At 32.0% G+C, this 18,463-nt stretch overlaps 1 protein-coding gene across 4 annotated transcripts in view; it reads left to right on the top strand.

Annotated features, from left to right (window-relative positions):
• The window catches only part of HLTF (helicase like transcription factor), a 53,546-nt gene that overhangs the window by 9,949 nt on the left and 25,134 nt on the right, over window positions 1–18,463 (top strand). For 2 of the 4 annotated variants that reach the window (XM_045539429.1, XM_045539432.1), the window contains exons 4-13: window positions 917–1,050; window positions 1,585–1,682; window positions 3,096–3,170; window positions 3,328–3,519; window positions 7,478–7,573; window positions 10,222–10,297; window positions 11,605–11,683; window positions 13,538–13,617; window positions 13,707–13,751; window positions 14,630–14,719. In XM_045539429.1, the coding sequence (XP_045395385.1) occupies window positions 917–1,050; window positions 1,585–1,682; window positions 3,096–3,170; window positions 3,328–3,519; window positions 7,478–7,573; window positions 10,222–10,297; window positions 11,605–11,683; window positions 13,538–13,617; window positions 13,707–13,751; window positions 14,630–14,719 (965 nt within the window). The remainder of the gene's footprint in view (window positions 1–916; window positions 1,051–1,584; window positions 1,683–3,095; window positions 3,171–3,327; window positions 3,520–7,477; window positions 7,574–10,221; window positions 10,298–11,604; window positions 11,684–13,537; window positions 13,618–13,706; window positions 13,752–14,629; window positions 14,720–18,463) is intronic. The other 2 variants (XM_045539433.1, XM_045539430.1) reach the window with 1 other exon arrangement.

The following is an 18,463-nucleotide window of genomic DNA, read 5'->3' as shown; positions in this document are numbered from 1 at the left end:
GATGTAGGTGAGTTTCATTTTGCCTCCACAGTGTTTTAGAAATTTTTTCATTTAATTGCAATATTGAAATATCTAGATATTCTACATTTTATACATATTAATTTGTTTCCCTAAATATAAAATTTATTTACTAAGATTTTTCTCTTAACAAGTGGAAGATCTGACAATGGTGGACCCCCATTTCCGTATGACATCAGTCGACTGGAACTGAGTAGTAGCGTCTCCATAGCTAGGGCATACGCTCTCCCCGTTCTACCACCTCTCCCTTTCTTTTTTCAAACTCAAGTCTCCTCTCAGTTACCTTTTCTCTTTTAGGCATTTGTGTTCGTGATCCCCATTTAAGTTTTTGGAATGTTTAGGATCTTCATATCCTAATCCCAGTGTTCCTAATACTCATATCCTAATCCTAGGTGAGTTTGGAAGATAAAATAAATGCTCAGTATTGTCTCACTATGTTTTCTCCTTTTTCAGTTTATCAAGTTTTTCAAATATTGAGAATAAACGTTTAGTGAATCCTGGATCAGAAATAGTTCTTGCAAATTATTCCCCGTCCTCCCAGCGAATGAATTATTACCCTCAGTGATTCTTGTTAGCCAAAGCTTTACCCTCTCAATTTAACTTACTTTTTTTACTTATCTTACAATCTTGTTTACAGGCTATCTTTGTATTTTAAAACTGCTTTATTCCATCTCAGTTTCTTTTGGCATTCTGTTCCTAAAAATCGCCCTTTTCTTCTGATGTTAATAATTCTATTCCTTGTCCTTTTTCTCTCCTTTAAGTCTGCCCAACTAGTTCCTTCTTATTTACTTCTATGCAAAATTTGAATAGTACCCGTAGAATATTTAACAGAGTCTTAATGGAGGTACAAAATAACACTTCTAATTTCCTATTTTTTTTCCTCTCCTAAATATAATAGGGTAGTTCCTTTTGGTGCAAACAATGCTTTTACCATGCCTCTGCATATGACTTTTTGGGGAAAAGAAGAAAATAGAAAAGCAGTTTTAGATCATTTGAAGAAACATGGATTTAAATTGAGTTCTGCACCAAAAAGTAAGTTTAGGGTTTAACGTAATATTATTATGATATTACAAGATGCAGGGATTGTAAAACATTTCATCTCCGTTTGAGTTTGTTTGACCAAACGAATTTGTACTGAAGACTCCAAGTTATAACATTTTTTGTGGAGTCTTTTTGAGGAAATCTCTGATTTTTCCTTTTGCCTTTATTTTGAAATAACTGTACATGTACACATACAAAAGTATAAAAGGAGGTCACATATACCCTCTCCTAATTTTCCCCAGTGATAACACCAGGAAATCCCTAATTTTAGACAATTTTTTTGATAAATTTAGACAAAAAGTTAATGAACAAGGATTATTTATGTGGCAAGAGTTTGCTCAAATAATGTAGAATTATTTTGATAATGTGTTTTTTTAATGATTTTAGGATTTAGTTTTTAAGAAAACTTAAAATATATTATGAAACTTTTTAATGCAGTATATTATGTAAATTTTAAAAGCTTCTTATTAAAAGATAAACTTATTTCACTTGATGATTTTATTTTTTCCATTTTATAAATTATAGTTTTAGGATACAGTTTGGAAAGTGGTTGGGGCTCTGGAAGAGCTGGACCAAGCTATGCTATGCCAAGTCATGCTGCAGTACAAATGACAACTGAACAGGTGTACCTCTCTTTTATTTTGTAATCTAAAAGTGAATTTTAAATGTTGAAAGTTTGTGTTTCAAAGAATAGGGTAAATATGTACGTGCTGGCATTAGTGATCTTCAGATATATTAAGTTATAATGAAACATGTTGTAGAATAAATATATATATTTATAAACATTTATGTAAAAAGCAGCGGTAAGAAGTAAATCCTTACATAAACATTTATATATAAAAACACACAATTCTGTATTTGCATGGTATATTTTTGTATTTGAAATTTATAAAATGTTTAAGTAGTAATTTAAAAAAAATTAAAGGAGTACTGTGGCATGTACTTGTAGTCTGGTTACTCAGGAGGCTGAGGTGAGAATAGTTCTAGGCCAGCCTGGGCAATATAGCAAGACCCCATCACTAGAAATAAGTAAATTAATTAATTTTTTAAAAATCGAAGCTTAAAACTTATTCCTCCTTTCAGTAAGGTTGCAAATGCATTGCTAAAAGTTAAGTCCAAGTCTTTGGCATTATTGTAGTTGTTACTTTGTCAGATTTGTAATCTAGGATCCTGTTAATGCTGAGTTAGCTTGAAAAAATGTATATAAAAAATTAATGAAGATCAATTTAAAAATAACATGAAAACTTTTTTTGATGTCTGTAACCACTGGTGCTAGCTCTTTTATCTATTAATTGTAGTTATCATATTTCTTCTACTTGTTAGAAGAACTTGAGCCTGTGTCTGGTGGGTAAACTCCAGGTTACCGCTCCTGATTTTTTAGATGTAATTGCTTTCTTCTGGGCTGCTGCTATGTATTCATGTGTTAATTTACAAAATTATCTATAATACATACATAGAGATACAAATTTGGACTAGCTCAACTTAAGTAGCCAACTAGATTAATGTAATAACGAAATCATCCTAATATTTTATAGCACATAGCAAGTTCCCTATTGCAGTAATAATAAATGAAATGTCATTGACTTGAAAATAGAGGGAAATGCACCTGTAGTACTGACAAAATAGTTTGAATACAACTAATAGAATCGCAGAATTTTAATGGCAGAAGGAAGCTTAGACATAGTCTAAATTCAGTTCATCCCTTTCATTTTACAGGAATAAGATACATGCCCATAAAGGTTAAGTGTCTTGCTCACACTTGCATATAGGCTTATTTGTGACAGAACTATGACTGAAACTCAGGACTTAAAACTCTTTTTTCTGTATTCTTTGAAATATAATACAGTTACCTCTTAAACTTAATGCACCTCTTTATTTTACCTTCAATGAGCAGTGTAGTATCTCAGACAATTAATTTATTTCATGTGCCTTTTGGCTTTTGACTCTTTTAGTTAACTAAATGATTTGAAATCTCTGAATTAGGTGCAATTATTATTTTAATTGGTTTGTTTCATGATGTTTCTTGTTTATTGTAGCTTAAAACAGAATTTGACAAATTGTTTGAAGATTTAAAAGAAGATGATAAAACTCATGAAATGGAACCAGCTGAGGTATTGAGCCAATATTTTCTATTTAAAACTATTCAGAATTTTAAAATATGCTGATAATCTGTACTTGTTTTTTAACCACAAAATCAACCCTGTCATATTCTGCATGTGTAAAAGGAAAGGGCTTACTGTATTTCTCTTTGTGACATTTTATTTATAGGCTATTGAAACACCATTGCTTCCACATCAAAAACAAGCTCTAGCTTGGATGTTTTCACGGGAAAACAGTAAAGAACTTCCACCATTCTGGGAACAGCGAAATGACTTATATTATAATACAATAACAAATTTTTCTGAGAAGGACCGACCAGAAAATGTCCATGGAGGGATTTTAGCTGATGATATGGGTTTGGTAATTATTTTTTCTTTAATTAATAAAATCTTATTTTATGATTATGATTTTGTAGAAAGTAATTTGAAGTAGAAAGAGATAGGAATATGTTGGTGCTAGTTTGGGATTAGATTTTACTTTCACTGTAGAACACATTTTTTCCTATAGTTTTCACTTAAAATAATGTTAAATGTTTTCTTTGGTTAAAATACAATTAAAATAATTAGGAAACAGTAATGTGAAAAATATGTTTCTCCATTTTCTTTGCTTTTTGAAATTTGGGGTAACCTGTCTTTCATGGGTTTTCTTTTAAACAGTAAAGACAAAACAGTGTTATGTGGAGTTGTATTCTATCTCAAGTATTATGGTATGCAGAGTATTAAATAGATATTTATGATTCCTTACACTAGTAGCTTTTATACTTTTTGGTCTCAGTAACTTTTTTTCCTTGTAAAAATTGTTAAAGATCTGCTGGGCATGATGGCTCACGCCTATAATCGTAGCATTCTGGGAGGTGAGGCAGAAGGATCACCTGAGGTCAGGAGAGCGAGGCCAACTGGAGCAAGAGTGAGACCCCGTCTCTGCTAAAAATAGCAAAAATTAGCCAGGCACACTGGCATGCACCTGGCCTGTAGTCCTACCTACTCAGGAAGCTGAGGCAGGAGGATCGCTTGGGCCTGGGAGTTTGAGGTTGCTGTGAGCTATCATGATGCCACTACATTCAACAAGAGTGAGATTCTGTCTCAAAATGCAAAAGAAAAATTATTAAAGGTCAAGAGCTTTTGTTTTTGTAGGCCGTTTCTATTAATATTTATAGTATTAGGCATTGTTAATTTAAAACAGTTGACAGATTCATTACTTGTTAACATAAATAGCATATTTTTAAATGAAAAGTAACTATTCCAAAACAATAGCAATTCTGGTGAGAAGACTGGCATTGTACTTTTTGCAGATACCTTTGTTGTTTGGCTGAATAGATGGCAGCTGAATTCTTCTGTTTTCTTTATTCAATCTATTGTGATAATGTTTTAATTAAAGTATACGAAGAAAATTTGTCCTCACATAGATACGTAGTTGTAAAGTGAGGGGTATTTTAATAGCCTTTCAGATAACTATAGATTTCTTTTTTGATACTATACCAAAATACAAGTATTTGTCTATTAAAGGGTATTGGTTATGTTATGGAACTTGAAATCATGTCAGTGAACTTTTTATACTGTTTCCTAAAAATCCATTTGTGTCTCTTGCCCATTGAGTGAATGTTTTACCCATGCATAATTTTATCACATCAGGTATTACTCATTTAGAAAATATTGGTTCATTGAGTTATACAGATTTATCAAATGTTGATATATCTCACTATGCAATATCAAAAATTTACATCTATTGATATTATTAGGTCATTAAATATGAAATGTCTGATTTTGAATTGAAAGTGTAGTTTATTATATCTCAGACAAGAAGCAGTACAATTAATCAAAGTCTGTGCCTAAACTGTTGACATGGTTTTGCCATTCTTAATGGTAACTCATTTATGTCAGCAGTGAAGAAACCTGGAGAGCAAGTGGTGATGAAATCGTGAAAGACGTTTTCCACAGCTTGTTGAGAATTGAATATTTTTTCTTACAAGAAGTGGTCCAAAGCCTAGAAGAAGTGGCAGTCAGTTGGTGCAAGGTTTGGTGAATATGAATATGGTGGATGACAGAGAGTTTCCAAGTCCATCTTCTATAGTTTGAGCTGCATTCTTTGTGTGACATGTGGTCAGACATTGTCTTGCAAGAGGATTGGCCCTTCTCTATTGACCAATCTTGGGTGCTTCATCACAAGCGTCCTCATCATTTCATCCAATTGGTTACAGTAGACATCCATTGTAACAGATTGACCAGGTTTCTTGAAGCTGTAGTGAATAATACCAGCACTGGACCACCAAACAGACACCACTAGCTTTTTCTCATGAGTATTCGGTTTTGGACTGTATTTTGGTATTTCATCTTTATCCAACCATTGTGCCGAATACTTGGAATTGTCAGAAAGAATCCATTTTTCATCACACGTAACAATATGGTGTAGAAATGCTTCACCTTTATGTCGTGACAGGCATAAGAAAGGCAAGCTTTGAGACAATTTCTTTTCTGACACTCATTTAATTTGTGGGGAACCCATATATTCAGCTTCTTTACCTTGCCAATTTGTTTCAAATTGTCCAATATTATTGGAGTAGTAACATCAAACCCTGCTTCTAATTCATGCATAGATTGAGATGGATTTGCTTCCACTACGGCTTTTAGCTCATCATTATCCACCTTGGTCTCAGGTTGCCCACGTGGCTCATTTTCAAGATTAAAATCACTACAACAGAATTTCTGAAACCATCGATATACTATGTGTTCGTTAGCCACATCCTTCCCAAACACTTTATTGGTATTTTGAGCTGTCTGCACTGCATTAGTTCCATGATGGAACTCATTCAAAGATAACATTAATTTTTGACTTGGTTTCATAAAAAGTGCTCTAAAAAAAATTTGAAGGATAATTACAAGCCAAAATGTGCATTTGCAAGACTGAGAATGTCCCTTCACAATAAAAATAAAACAGGAAGTGTCAAAGTGAAATGTCAGCGGTATCAACTGTCAAACTTAGCACTTCAGGAAATCAGACATTTCATACTTAATAACTTAATATCACTGATCTTATTAGAAAAGCATTTACATTTTGGGAATCTGCTATGTTCATACTATCCGATATAAGTTTTTTAGTACTCTAATTTCTGATTGAAAACTCAAATTTTATCATTGACAACAAATAGTTTCAGTTGTTTCCCTTGAAGATGATGGCCTCATTTTGTTCATTTTGGAGGAAATGTGTTCCAGACACCCAATTGTGAATGGCAGTTGTCAGTCATTCTTTCAAATAAAAAGCATGAAAAAAAGTGGCTAGTTAAACTTGCAACTTATCGTTAAGTGATTTTTCTCTAGACAACCCCCATATTTTGCTATGCAACAGAAGTATTTTATGTGTACTTCCCATTTTGTTACATGGAATATTAAAAAAATGTGTACTTAAGAGGTGAGATTTAATAAAGTTAATGTATACTGCATCATAAACTGGCTTTTTTAATTTTAATTTTAATTTTTTTGTTTACTATATGTGGTGATTAGGAACATTATGGCCACTGATATGTTAATAGCATAGAGCCAACTTGCTTTGTTTTATGCTAAGGTACTAGCACTTTTTCCACCATTGGTTTTTATAGCATTAGTGCAGATGTCAACCCAAATAAGATCTTACTTAATAGTAGTATAAAAATAGTTTGACCTCATGTTTTCCTGAAGGGGGTCCTAGGAATCCCCCCAGAGGCCTGTGGACCACACTTTGAAAACTACTGTTTTACACTGCTCTAAAGTTGCCAGAGATTTATTTTTGTATTGTTAACTATAAATTAAGCTGCAGAAAATATTGAAAATTTGCATTTCTGTTTAAGAAAAATGCATAAGAAATATCATGTCCTTTATGCTTTATTGATAAGTGATGGCTTTTAGTCTCGGTATTATCTTTAAATAAAATTTAATGATTATCTCTTCATATGCATACTGCAATTACTAATCATTTTGAATTAGTTCTGAACTTCATGGTAAATAAGTAGTTGTGAATAATTTCATGATAAAATTAATAGTTTGGGGTTACATGTAGAATTTTAGAGCAGCAGTCATTCAATAAAATGGCATTTTATGTAAGACATGCTTATAGTATTTTACAGTGTAAATCATTTGATAATTCTTCGTGTTGGTGAAGGCATTTCCTAACTGAAATACTCATTTTTCATTAACATGTATATTATTTAATATGATAATCAGTACACTTGTGACCTTGAATATTTGATATTTGATTACTTGACTTTAAAATTGGTTTTGGAATGTTTTCTGGTTTTTTAAGTTAGGTTTCAGAATCTGACCATTTGTCTTTTAAAAACATTTTGAAGGGTAAAACTCTTACGGCCATTGCAGTAATTCTTACCAACTTCCACGATGGGAAGCCTCTTCCTATTGAAAGACTAAAAAAGAATCTACTGAAGAAGGTAAAGTATTAGTATGTGTACTTTCTGTTAAGTTTCTGGTTTATTATGAAACCTTTACATTTTATCATTTAAAAACATTACCAAGAAATTGATAATATCTGCTGTTTTCAGAGATGTAATGAATGACGTGTTTTGTGTGTTGCTGATACGGGTGAAAGTTGGTATCACATTCTTGAGGGCTATATCCAGAGTTTTAAAAGTGTTCATAATCTTTGACCTAGTCAATAATGCCGTTTCTAAGGAACTATAGGCGTTATCATGAATCCATTTTTTCCAAAGATAAAAGTGTAAGTTTTTTCCACCATTGTTTTAAAGGTGGACAATTTAAAACATCTTTCTACAAGGGAACAGCTAAATTATGATATGACCATAAAATGTGCTATTATACAATCACAAAACCTTATTTTTGATGAATAATCACTTTCATGATTTTTTATTTTTTATTTTTATTTTTTAGAGACAGGGTCTTGCTCTGTTGCCCAGGTTAGGGTGCAGCAGCGTCATCATAGCTCACTGCAACCTCTAACTCCTGGGCTCGGGCCATCCTCCTGCCTCAGCCTTCCAAGTAGCTGGGGCTACAGGAGCATGCCACCACGCCCAGCTAATTTTTCTGTTTTTTTGTAGAGACAAGGTTTCCCTGTGTTGTTCAGGCTGGTCTTGAACTTGTGGCTTGAAATGATTCTCTCACCTTGGCCTCAAAGTGGTAGAATTACAGGGTGAGCCACCATGCCTGGACCTCATGATATTTTTTAGTAAAAAAATAATGCCAGGCACAAAACTCTGTAGAGTTTGAGTTCTCATTTTATAAATATATAATATATTTTTGTGTGTCTTAAGTATATTCACACATACTATGTTACTAAAATGTTAATATTGATAATTTTTGTCCTAGTGATGAGAATATGCGTGACTTTTATTGATATTTAACATATGTATATTTATGTATATACATGTGTATGTTCAATTTCTAAGAATTAAAAATTAGTTTAATGAGAAAAATAAGTGTTTCTGGAAAGGAACAATTATTTTTGTTTTACATGACAATTCAAGGAACTTAAAGTAGGAAATAGCAAAAAGATGTGTACAGAATGTCTCTTTTTTGAGCTCTTTTGGACTGCCATCCTCAGTTTTGAGTTTTCAGAGAAGCTGCACATCAGTTTCCTGCCAGCTGCTATTGAGATTTGAGTTTATTAATGTCTGTACTTAGTTGCATTTTCTTCTTTCTTTTTTTTTTGGGAGTTAAACCTGTTAGAGTCTCAGATTGAGTTCCCTACCCTGAATAGTCAAATGCTTTATGTCTCATTCTTCCTACATTTGGTTATTAAAACTGAAGTTCTAGGTTACCAGAATTGATAGAAGCACATAAGACTACTCACAGCTTTAGTCTCAATTATTATGTCAATTGAGAAATTATCAGTTATCAGTATAGGTTTTTCTTATTTTTCCCTAATATTAGCTATACATTTGAGGTATTGTATAGCAGAAAGGTTTTAGAATATTTAGTTTGCTACATTAATTGAAATGGAAGCTGAAGATATGATTTACAGCTAAGAATTTATTGCAAAAAAACTCTCACTGTTTCAAATAGATTCAGATATTTCAAACTTAACACAGTGAAACATCATTGACTTAAATTCCTTTAGACTGGAGCAGAGTATGATTTCATCTAGGTTGAACTTAATAAAAAGTTTATCTTTGAACTTCATTAAAAAAAAAAGCTTCCTGAGCAAAATCATTTAATATAAAGAATAATGTAAAGACTGTCTTTTATATGTGGATAAACTTTTAGATTATGTTTTTCATACTGTTTAAATGGATACACGAATTATTGAAGACTTGATAGAACATTTGATGAAAGCATTTTTGATATCTATTTCTTGGAGTGAATGCTTTGAATATTACCTAAAATAACTCTTCCAGTTACATATTTCTAAAAATGTTACATTTTAGATTTTTAATTTATTAATAATAAGGAAATACCAAACTATATCATTAGAAAGGGATGGGTTTTCTTTTCAGCCACATACTTAGTAAAAGTCTAACAGGATTTTATAAAGTGCTTAAAATTCGACTTCTATAGAATTTTTGACTCACGTGTACATTGCTGAATTTGAAACAAAGAGGTTACACATGAAGGGAAAAGGGAAAAGGCTGGCAGGAAAATTCCCCATAGGGTGGGAGAGGAGGAGCACTCTGGGACCTGTACTATTTTATCAATCTTCCCTGAAAATTCCAGAGGAAAAAAAGGATGGCATTGGAAGCCTCATTAAAGATTTATTTTTTTACTGAATATGGAACACTGGTTTGAAAAGCTTAAAGTCTGAGAATTCTTCATTATAAAGTAAATCCCATTTTAAGAACTTTTCTCACAGTAACTAATATGTCATTTATAAATTGAAATTTGCTTTTTGTATTCCTTTTGAAAAGGCTAAGGCTGACTAGTTTTGTTTTTTGAAATACCTGTGAAAAAATTTTTAATCAGTTTGTATATTTTCCTCTTCACTTATTCACCCCCCACCAGTTGCTCCAGAATTGGGTAGTAATTTAAGTAGTCTTTATTATGCAAAGTAAAGCAATATAAAATAGGATGCATTTTAAATTTATTTAAAACTAATAGCAGTATTTAAGAAACATGCCTTTTCATCTAGGAATGTAATATTAATGACAAATCAATGAAACTTGGAGGAGGCAATACCAGTGAAAAGGCAGACGGACTAAGCAAAGGTAAACCTTAATTTTGAATATGACCGACTATTTGATTTATATTTTTTAGCCTAATGATGTAATTCTAGTTTTGGCTTTGTACTGTACAAAAATTTGGGATCTCTCTTTTTTAAAGAATCTCATGAAGATTGGTAGGAAAGTTTTCATCAAGGAAGTGATTGAATTGGGTGGTAGTACATCAGTCAGAGAAGCTGGGGAAGAGTGTTTTTGGTTGTGAAGAAAAATCCCATGAAAGGGCAGTTAAAAACAAAATAGAGTATGTTTTATTCTGGGACCTCAGTGTATTTTGTAGTGTTTATAATGTAATGTGCGTGTATAGCAGCAAATAAAGCTAGGAAGATAGGTTAGACCCAAATTCTGAAGTCAGAGGAGAAATGAAGAGATCTGTGGATTTTGCATTAATTAATTAATTTCTGAAAATTAGGTTAGAGTAGAGCAAGACTGAAAATATTTTAAGAATAGTAGGTGAAAAATTAGAAATAACAATAGTGTGCTATTATTTATTGTAAGTTTGGTGTAGAAGAGAAATAGAAAAATAGTTGTAGAAGGAGCCAGAGTTGAGGGTGGGGTGGTTTTTTTGGTGTTGGTTTTGGTTGTAAGAAAAAGAAATTCATGACATTTTGGATATAATGGAGAGAGTAATTAGTGGGCCTGAGAGAGGAAATGGGATCAAGAGAATATGTAGATGAGTTAGAATTAGAAGGAAATGAGTAAAGTTGAGGGAAGATATAGACAAATAAGGGGATAAAAAGATTGGAAAATTAGGATTTTACAGAAAATGCTATCTGATTTTCTTTATAGAGTGAACTAGGTCTTCTGGGAGTAAAAGGAGTTAGAATCTAGGCAAAGGATCCAATACTGTTTGGATCTTTCTGGAGAATGGATGGGGGTGCTGAACAGTGTTAAGTAAAAGAGTTGCTAAGTGACATAAGGTGATAGCTGAGATGTGAAAGTATAAATTTATATTAGCACCTCTTTGTGGTTCTGTATATTTTTTCCCAGCAGCTCTTAGCTGCCTTGGTACAGCAGGAAATTCAGCCAGGGTAGAAACTGGAAGGATGACTACAAGGGAAAAACTGGGTCATAAAAAATTGAAAGTACTTTCTCATGAGAAAATATTAGATTAGGAAAAAAGTAAAGAGGGTAGCTGGCTGATTCACTGAGAGAACAGGGGACTTGAAAACAATGAACATGTTAAGAAAACTGAAAATCATTAATTAGAAAACCAAGGTTTTTAAGAGAGATATTGCTAGTTTAAGAAAATTTACTAATTCTCTGTACATTTGTCTTTTTCTTTAAAATGGAAGGATCTAGTGAAGAACCCAGTATTTCAGATGTCAACAAGAAGTATCCCATGTCAGAATTGTCTAGCTCTCGCCCCAAAAGGTAAACTCTGTTATGGTTTGATTATATGAAGTATGTTTATTTAAAGTTTTCTCTGTTTTCTTACGTATAGGAGAGAAAAATGATCATTATATCTCACATAATTCTTTCAAAAACATTCTTTTATTTGAAACTGCCAAAATCACTGTGACTTAGGGTGTTCTCATTTTACAGAAGGTGAAGCAGTAATATTGATTTATAAAAGAAGTGAATTGGTAATTTTTAATAATCACTCAGATTTCTACCACTTTTTTCCTATTTCTTTCATCTAGGACTAAGATTTAGTGTCTGAGATTTTTGTTTTTTTTGAGACTTTAGAAGTTTTCTTTATTTATTTAAGGGGATGAAAACTGAGGAATATTTTATTGGATGGCTTAACAAAAGCATTCTTTGCTCATTTCAGTTTTTTCTCACTTCACTGGTAGTGGAAATAAGTCATGAAAACGTTATTTATGGAGAGTGTTATATTAACATAGACTAGAAGGAGAATTTGAATAAAACACATAATTCTCCTCTGATCTTATCTTGAATCTGTTAATGTTACAAACTTCATTTACCCTCTGAAGTATATCTAACTGCTGAGATTTTGTTGTATTGTCTACCATCACTATCTACAGAAGTGATCTTAGATCTGAGTCTCTGCTAGCTATTTCACTAACAAAGATCTTAAAACTGTGGCTTTGGTAATTGTGTTATCATTAATACTCATTTGAACTGAACACAAAATCAGCACTTATCAGTTTCCCTTTTATCTAAACCTCAAATCTTAGAACCCCGAACTGACCATGAACGCTGGTAACAGAACACTGTTTGACCAGATCAGATTAAAAGACATGAAAATAATAATGAGGAGGACATGGGAAAAACTTAACAGCAACCAACACACATATTATAGCTAATACAGATATGCTTACTGTGTAATAGGCACTGGGCTTTGCATGTACTTTTATTCCCATTTTCCAAATGAGGAAATGGAGGCATTAAAGCATTAATAGGTGACTTACTTAAAATCACATGGCAAATTAGTGGTGAAATGGGCATTTGAATCTAGGCAGTCTGACTCTTTAGTCCATTGTTCTTAGCTACTTAACCACTATGTTATACTGTTTCTACACAAAATTTATGAAATTTTCCAATTGTGAAAGAATTACATCTTTGCCTTTGGCTGCTTATTTCATTATATTAGATGTATTTTCTTTGATAAGAGCCCATTCTTTTTTGTTTTAGTTTAATATCAGTGTTTTAATTGAACTACCAAATATTGAACTCAGTATTGAAATTGTTACTTTTTTAGAATAGCTTATTTTTTTTATTTTTAGAGATGAGGTCTTGCTTTATTACCCAGGCTGGGATGCAGTGGCACAATTATAACTCACAGTAGAGTAGGACTCCTAGGCTTAAGTGATCCTCCTCCCTCAGTGTCCCAAGTAGCTGGGACTATAGGTGTGTGCCACCATACCTGGATAATTTTTTTCATTGTTTTAGACAAGGTCTTGCTATGTTGCCCAGGCTGGTCTCAAACTCTTGGGTTTAAGCAATCCTCCTGCCTCAGCCTCCTGAGTTGCTAGGATTATAGGTGTGAGCCACCACACCTAGCTCTAAAATGACTTAATTTTGAAATTTATTTTAATAACAGTGGTACTGCATTTTGTATAATAAATGCATCTATATGATTATGAAAGCAGAATACTTTTAGTAAATTTGACTTTCATTTGTCAAATAAAATCTTTCCCTTGGAAATTTTTCAAAAAATAAATGGGCAAGGCAAAAGTTTTATGTTGCTTTTATTAAACACATGTTTTTATATCTTTTGTTTTGGGTTAGTAAAAATATTTCTTTGTGCATACTTAATTTTAGAAGAAAAACTGCTGTCCAGTACATTGAAAGTAGTGATTCAGAAGAAATTGAAACAAAGGAATTGCCACAGAAAATGAAAGGTAATGTGTAATAGATTTCATTTGATAATGTGTCCTATATTCTAGTCTCCTATTGTGCCATTTTTATGTTTATTTTGGTTTGTTTTTAGGAAAACTGAAAAATGTACAATCAGAGACTAAAAGCAGGGTAAAAGGTATGTATATACTATATAAATACCCATAATCTACACTTAACGATTATTCAAGTAAAGCCCCATTGATTTGTATCTTCCTAGCTTGGAATTTTCTGGTAATAGGTCTTATTTTGGCTGATGTTTACATTTGAGCTTCTCATGGAGCTTACTTACCATATGTGTTAAATTAATTAAATAAATAAGGAAAATTGAACGGTTTCAAATTAAAATCTAAGAGATAATATTTAAACCAACCTTAAAATAATTTTAATTTTTAAACTTTCTACCACTTATAAAATAACTTAAGTAAAACTTTATATTTATAGATAAGAATAGTAATTACAAAATTAGGTAGAAAGTACCTCCTTGGCAATACTGTCAATTATTAATTCACATTATTGTATAAATGTAAAAATAATCAGTATTTTTTTCATTTATCTTTAAAGCATACTTTATTTTCCTCTAAATCAGATCATATTGTATTCCTAATTAGTTGAGAAATTGTATTTCATTTGCAAAATAACTGATTACCACATGACTGATCTGAAAATGATGATTCTTCATCATTCAGAATCAAACATCTATTTCCTTGAAAAAAATTCTCCTTCTACCTGAGAGCTGAATCACTTTGCATATGGCTGCTCCTACTTCAACTTGTCTTCCTCAAATCTTACCATGAATGAATGACTGCATCACTTTTCCTGAGCTAGAGAGAGATGCTTAGTGTCAGAGGTGGCAATTTTGGTTCTCACATATTTATTTTTATTTAATAATATAAGCTTTTAAGAATGAGAGTGTGAAAGTGGTATTCTATTTCCTACCCTCAGAAAGTACCTGTACGTAAGCATAAGAGATAATTAATTTTAAAATATTTTAATGATTCTATGGTTTTTCTTCAGCAGGATCTTCTAAAGTTAAAGAAGATGTGGTATTTGCATGTGCACTTACATCATCTACCCCTACAACAAAAAAGAAAATATTGAAAAAGGGTTAGTAAATATGCTATTTTTCTAGCTTTTGCTTTGCTTGTTTTTTCTATTTCTCAATGAAAACATTTAAATTACAAAAATTATAAAACAATAATACAAGAAGTTTAGAAATAGAGAAAATAAAGAAAAATACGTAATCCCATTAAAAAAAAAAGGTACATCATGATGTGTTTTCTTTCTGGTACCTTTTCCTATTGTATTTGTTTTAGTTAGGCCAAAATATGATTGCGGGGGAATGGTCGTTACTTTTCTGAATAGCAGAGGTTATTTCTTCTAGTAAAGGCACAAAACAATTTATGGCTACTTATAAGGCTTAATTTAATCTGGATTAATTTAAATTAAAGATATAATTTTTGGTATGATTAGAATTTGCTTTGCATTTAAGAATATTAGTAATCTTTATTATAATTTTATATTTTGTAATTCATAGGAAAACAACACTACTCAAGAGTCTAAATATTTGAGATGGAAAGACAGTGGACTAAAGTTAAGGGGCTCTGGTACAAGGTCTATCTCTGCACCTTGATCTGTATTTTACATGTTTTGAGGATACAGCAGGCAAAGTATTTTCATGGAGCTTAGAATCTAATGATGGAGGAAACATCCAATAAACAAGTAAACACATAATTTTAAATAATAAGTGATATGAAGAAAAAGTATAACAAAGTAAAAATTGATTGAAGGAGTGTGTTTAAGAAGATGATATTTGAGCTAATATACAATCATGAAAAAGAGCCAACTTTTGGTGTAATAATCAGATAATTAGGAATAGAAAATATAGGCATTTCAGATGGATTACTCTTGACCCTAATTTTAGAAATTTAAAAGAAATTTGGAGCTTTCAGTTGTGATAGAATTAAATTTACACATAGAGGCCACTTTCTGTTGCAGACACATAGTAGTAATACAAGAGAGAAAATTAAAATGTCAAACTGTATGTTATTTTGTTTTTAACCAAACTAAACATATCTCTGAAAGAGAAGCAAAATAGAAACAAAAACTCATGAGTGGAGGCAGAAGCCATAGTCCTGATGAGCTTTGTAGTGGATAGTGATCTCTTTAGTAAGACACAGAAAGTCGTAAGGGAAAGATTGGGTAAATTCTACTACATTTTAAATCTCCATGCATCAAAAAGCACCATAAACAAAGTGAAAAATGATAAGGCTGGAGAAGATATGTGTGATAAGTGTAACTGAGAAGGAATTAGAATCTAGACCATGTAAGAACTCCCTACAAATCAATTAGAAAAAGATAACCCAATGGGAGAATAGTCAAAGGATACAAATGTGCAGTCAATAGAAAGAAAACCCAAATAACCAATAAACATAGTAAAAGATATGTAGACTCATTAATTGGAGAAATTCAGGTTAAAGGAGTAGTGAGATACCATTGCACCCATCATATTTTCAAACATTTAAAAATCTCACAATGCCAATAATAGGCAAGGTTGTGTAGCAACAGAATCTCTCATACATGGTGGATGGGAGTGTCAGTTACCAAGGAGAGCAACTAGGCAAAAATATGGTAAAGCTGAAAAGAAATCACCTAGAATTCTATAGATATATATAGAGGAGACATGGAAAAATGGTTTTCATTGCAGCATTATTTTAGTAAAATATTATATATAATATAAATACTGTCCAATAGGGGAATGGAAAATAAATTGTAGTCTACTTATGCAATAGAATGCCATGTATCAGTCAAAATGATTACACTAGAGCTATAAATACCAATAAAAATAAATCTCAAATATAGTTGTCCTCCTTTATCAGTGCTTTCACTTTCTGCAGTTTCAGTTTGAAAAATTACATACATTAAGATATTTCGAGAGAGACCACATTCACATAACTTTGGTTATAGTACAGTTGTTCCTTTGTATATTCAGGGGATTAGATCCAGGACATCCCTCCCTTCCCCCTCAATCGCCTGAGTATACTAAAATTTGTGATATGAAAAGTTGCCTGTCTGTATACATGGGTTTTGTATCCCATGAATAATATGTTTTTGATCCACGTTTGTTTGTCAAAGATGTATGTATAAGTGCACCAGCACAGTTCAAACTAGTGTGTTCAAAGGTCATCTGTATATTGTTATAATTGCTTTATTATTAGTTATAGTTAATCTCTTACTGTGTCTAATTTAGAAGTTAAACTTTCTCATAGGTATATATAGGATAAAACATATATATAGGATTTGGTACTATCTGTGGCATTCAATGGAGGTCTTGGAACATATCCTCAGTGAATAAGAGAGGACTACTGTATATAGCATTGAGAGGCAAAAAAGCAAGTTGTGAAATGATATGTACAGTATGATACTATGTATAGGTTAAAATCGCCTAAATATTTATTTTGTGCATGGGTACAGTAGACATAGTAAATATATAAAAACATACAGAAGAAGGATACACAGCTTTGATATGCAAAAATATTCTCCTTAAAAAAGAAAAGAATTCTGAAGCAAATATAGGAAAATGTTGATATGGGTGGTTAGTACATAGATGTTCATTGTAGTGTTCCCCAGGGTTTTTTTGGTTGATATACTTTTATTATAAATTAAGTTTGTGCAATATTAGAAATAATAGATATGTCTCCAGAAAAGTTGTAGCCCATTTGTTTCACTATTTTTTTTTTCCTTATAATTTTAGTTAACTTATAATTTTAGTTATGCTCTGGGTTGATGAGGGAAGTAGGATTAGCTGTAAACATTTCAGGCTATAGAAGAAAACACATCAGATATTATGAGGGGAATACACATGGCTTCAAGTTACATTTACTTCTCTGTTGAATTCCCCAGAAGATAGAAATGTTTTTATTTTATAGAATTTCCTATGCACCCAAAATAAAAAAAGAGCTCTGAACTTATGGAATTAGCTAGTTAAGTAATATTTGCTGCTGAGGAACAGAATCCTCTTCAGTTTGCAGCCCTTGAAGGGCCTACACTCTGCTATAGTTTTTGACTATTCCCATTTAGTGTGGTTTGGTGAAACCTGAGGAAATTAGCTATCTGTGGAATGAATAGACTATCAGATTGAGAGGAAAAAAAACATAAGATCCTTCTCCATTGCTAAAATTAGCCTCCATGTTAAACAACAATTAAACATTTTATTATAAATTTGTGTGCCACTCTTACTGACAAACTGAAAGATGGTATGGACGAGCATCTTTAGAAAGAAACCATTATGTTTAGGTGATGAGAATAGTTTAAGATAAGAATTTATAAACTTTTAGCAACTATTTGTTGAAAGACTGCTCATTGAATGCACTTTCCCTGAATATTTGCTTGGCTTGCTCTTATACTTCATTTAGGTTGCTGATTAATCGTCACCTCAGAGAGCAGCTCTGTAAATAACCGTTCCTCCCAAACGTATTTCCCCACCCTGTAATTTCTATACTCATCACAATTATTTATTCTTAGTACTTATCTCTACCTGACATTGCCTATGTATGTATGTATATGTGTGTGTATGTGTAGCCTGCCTCCCCCATTAGAATGTAGGCTACATAAATATAGGGACTTTTTGTTTTATTCACTGCTGTATCCCAGCACCTATGACAGTGTTTGGTATACAGTGTGAGCTCAATAAATTGTTGGATAAATAGGTGTATATTATATTTTACAATTTTCTAAAACTTGCAGTGAGAGGTACCAGGTAACCACATACTGAGGATATAAGTATTGTAATATATATGTTTTTTAGTAATTTTGGAGAGACTTTTGAGTAGAACATGGTATTAGTGATAT

Source organism: Lemur catta, chromosome 1 (assembly GCF_020740605.2).
Source record: "Lemur catta isolate mLemCat1 chromosome 1, mLemCat1.pri, whole genome shotgun sequence".
NCBI classification, from domain to species: Eukaryota; Metazoa; Chordata; class Mammalia; order Primates; family Lemuridae; genus Lemur; species Lemur catta.
Note: the sequence above shows the minus strand (reverse complement) of the source record. Positions and strands in the feature narration are given on the sequence as shown.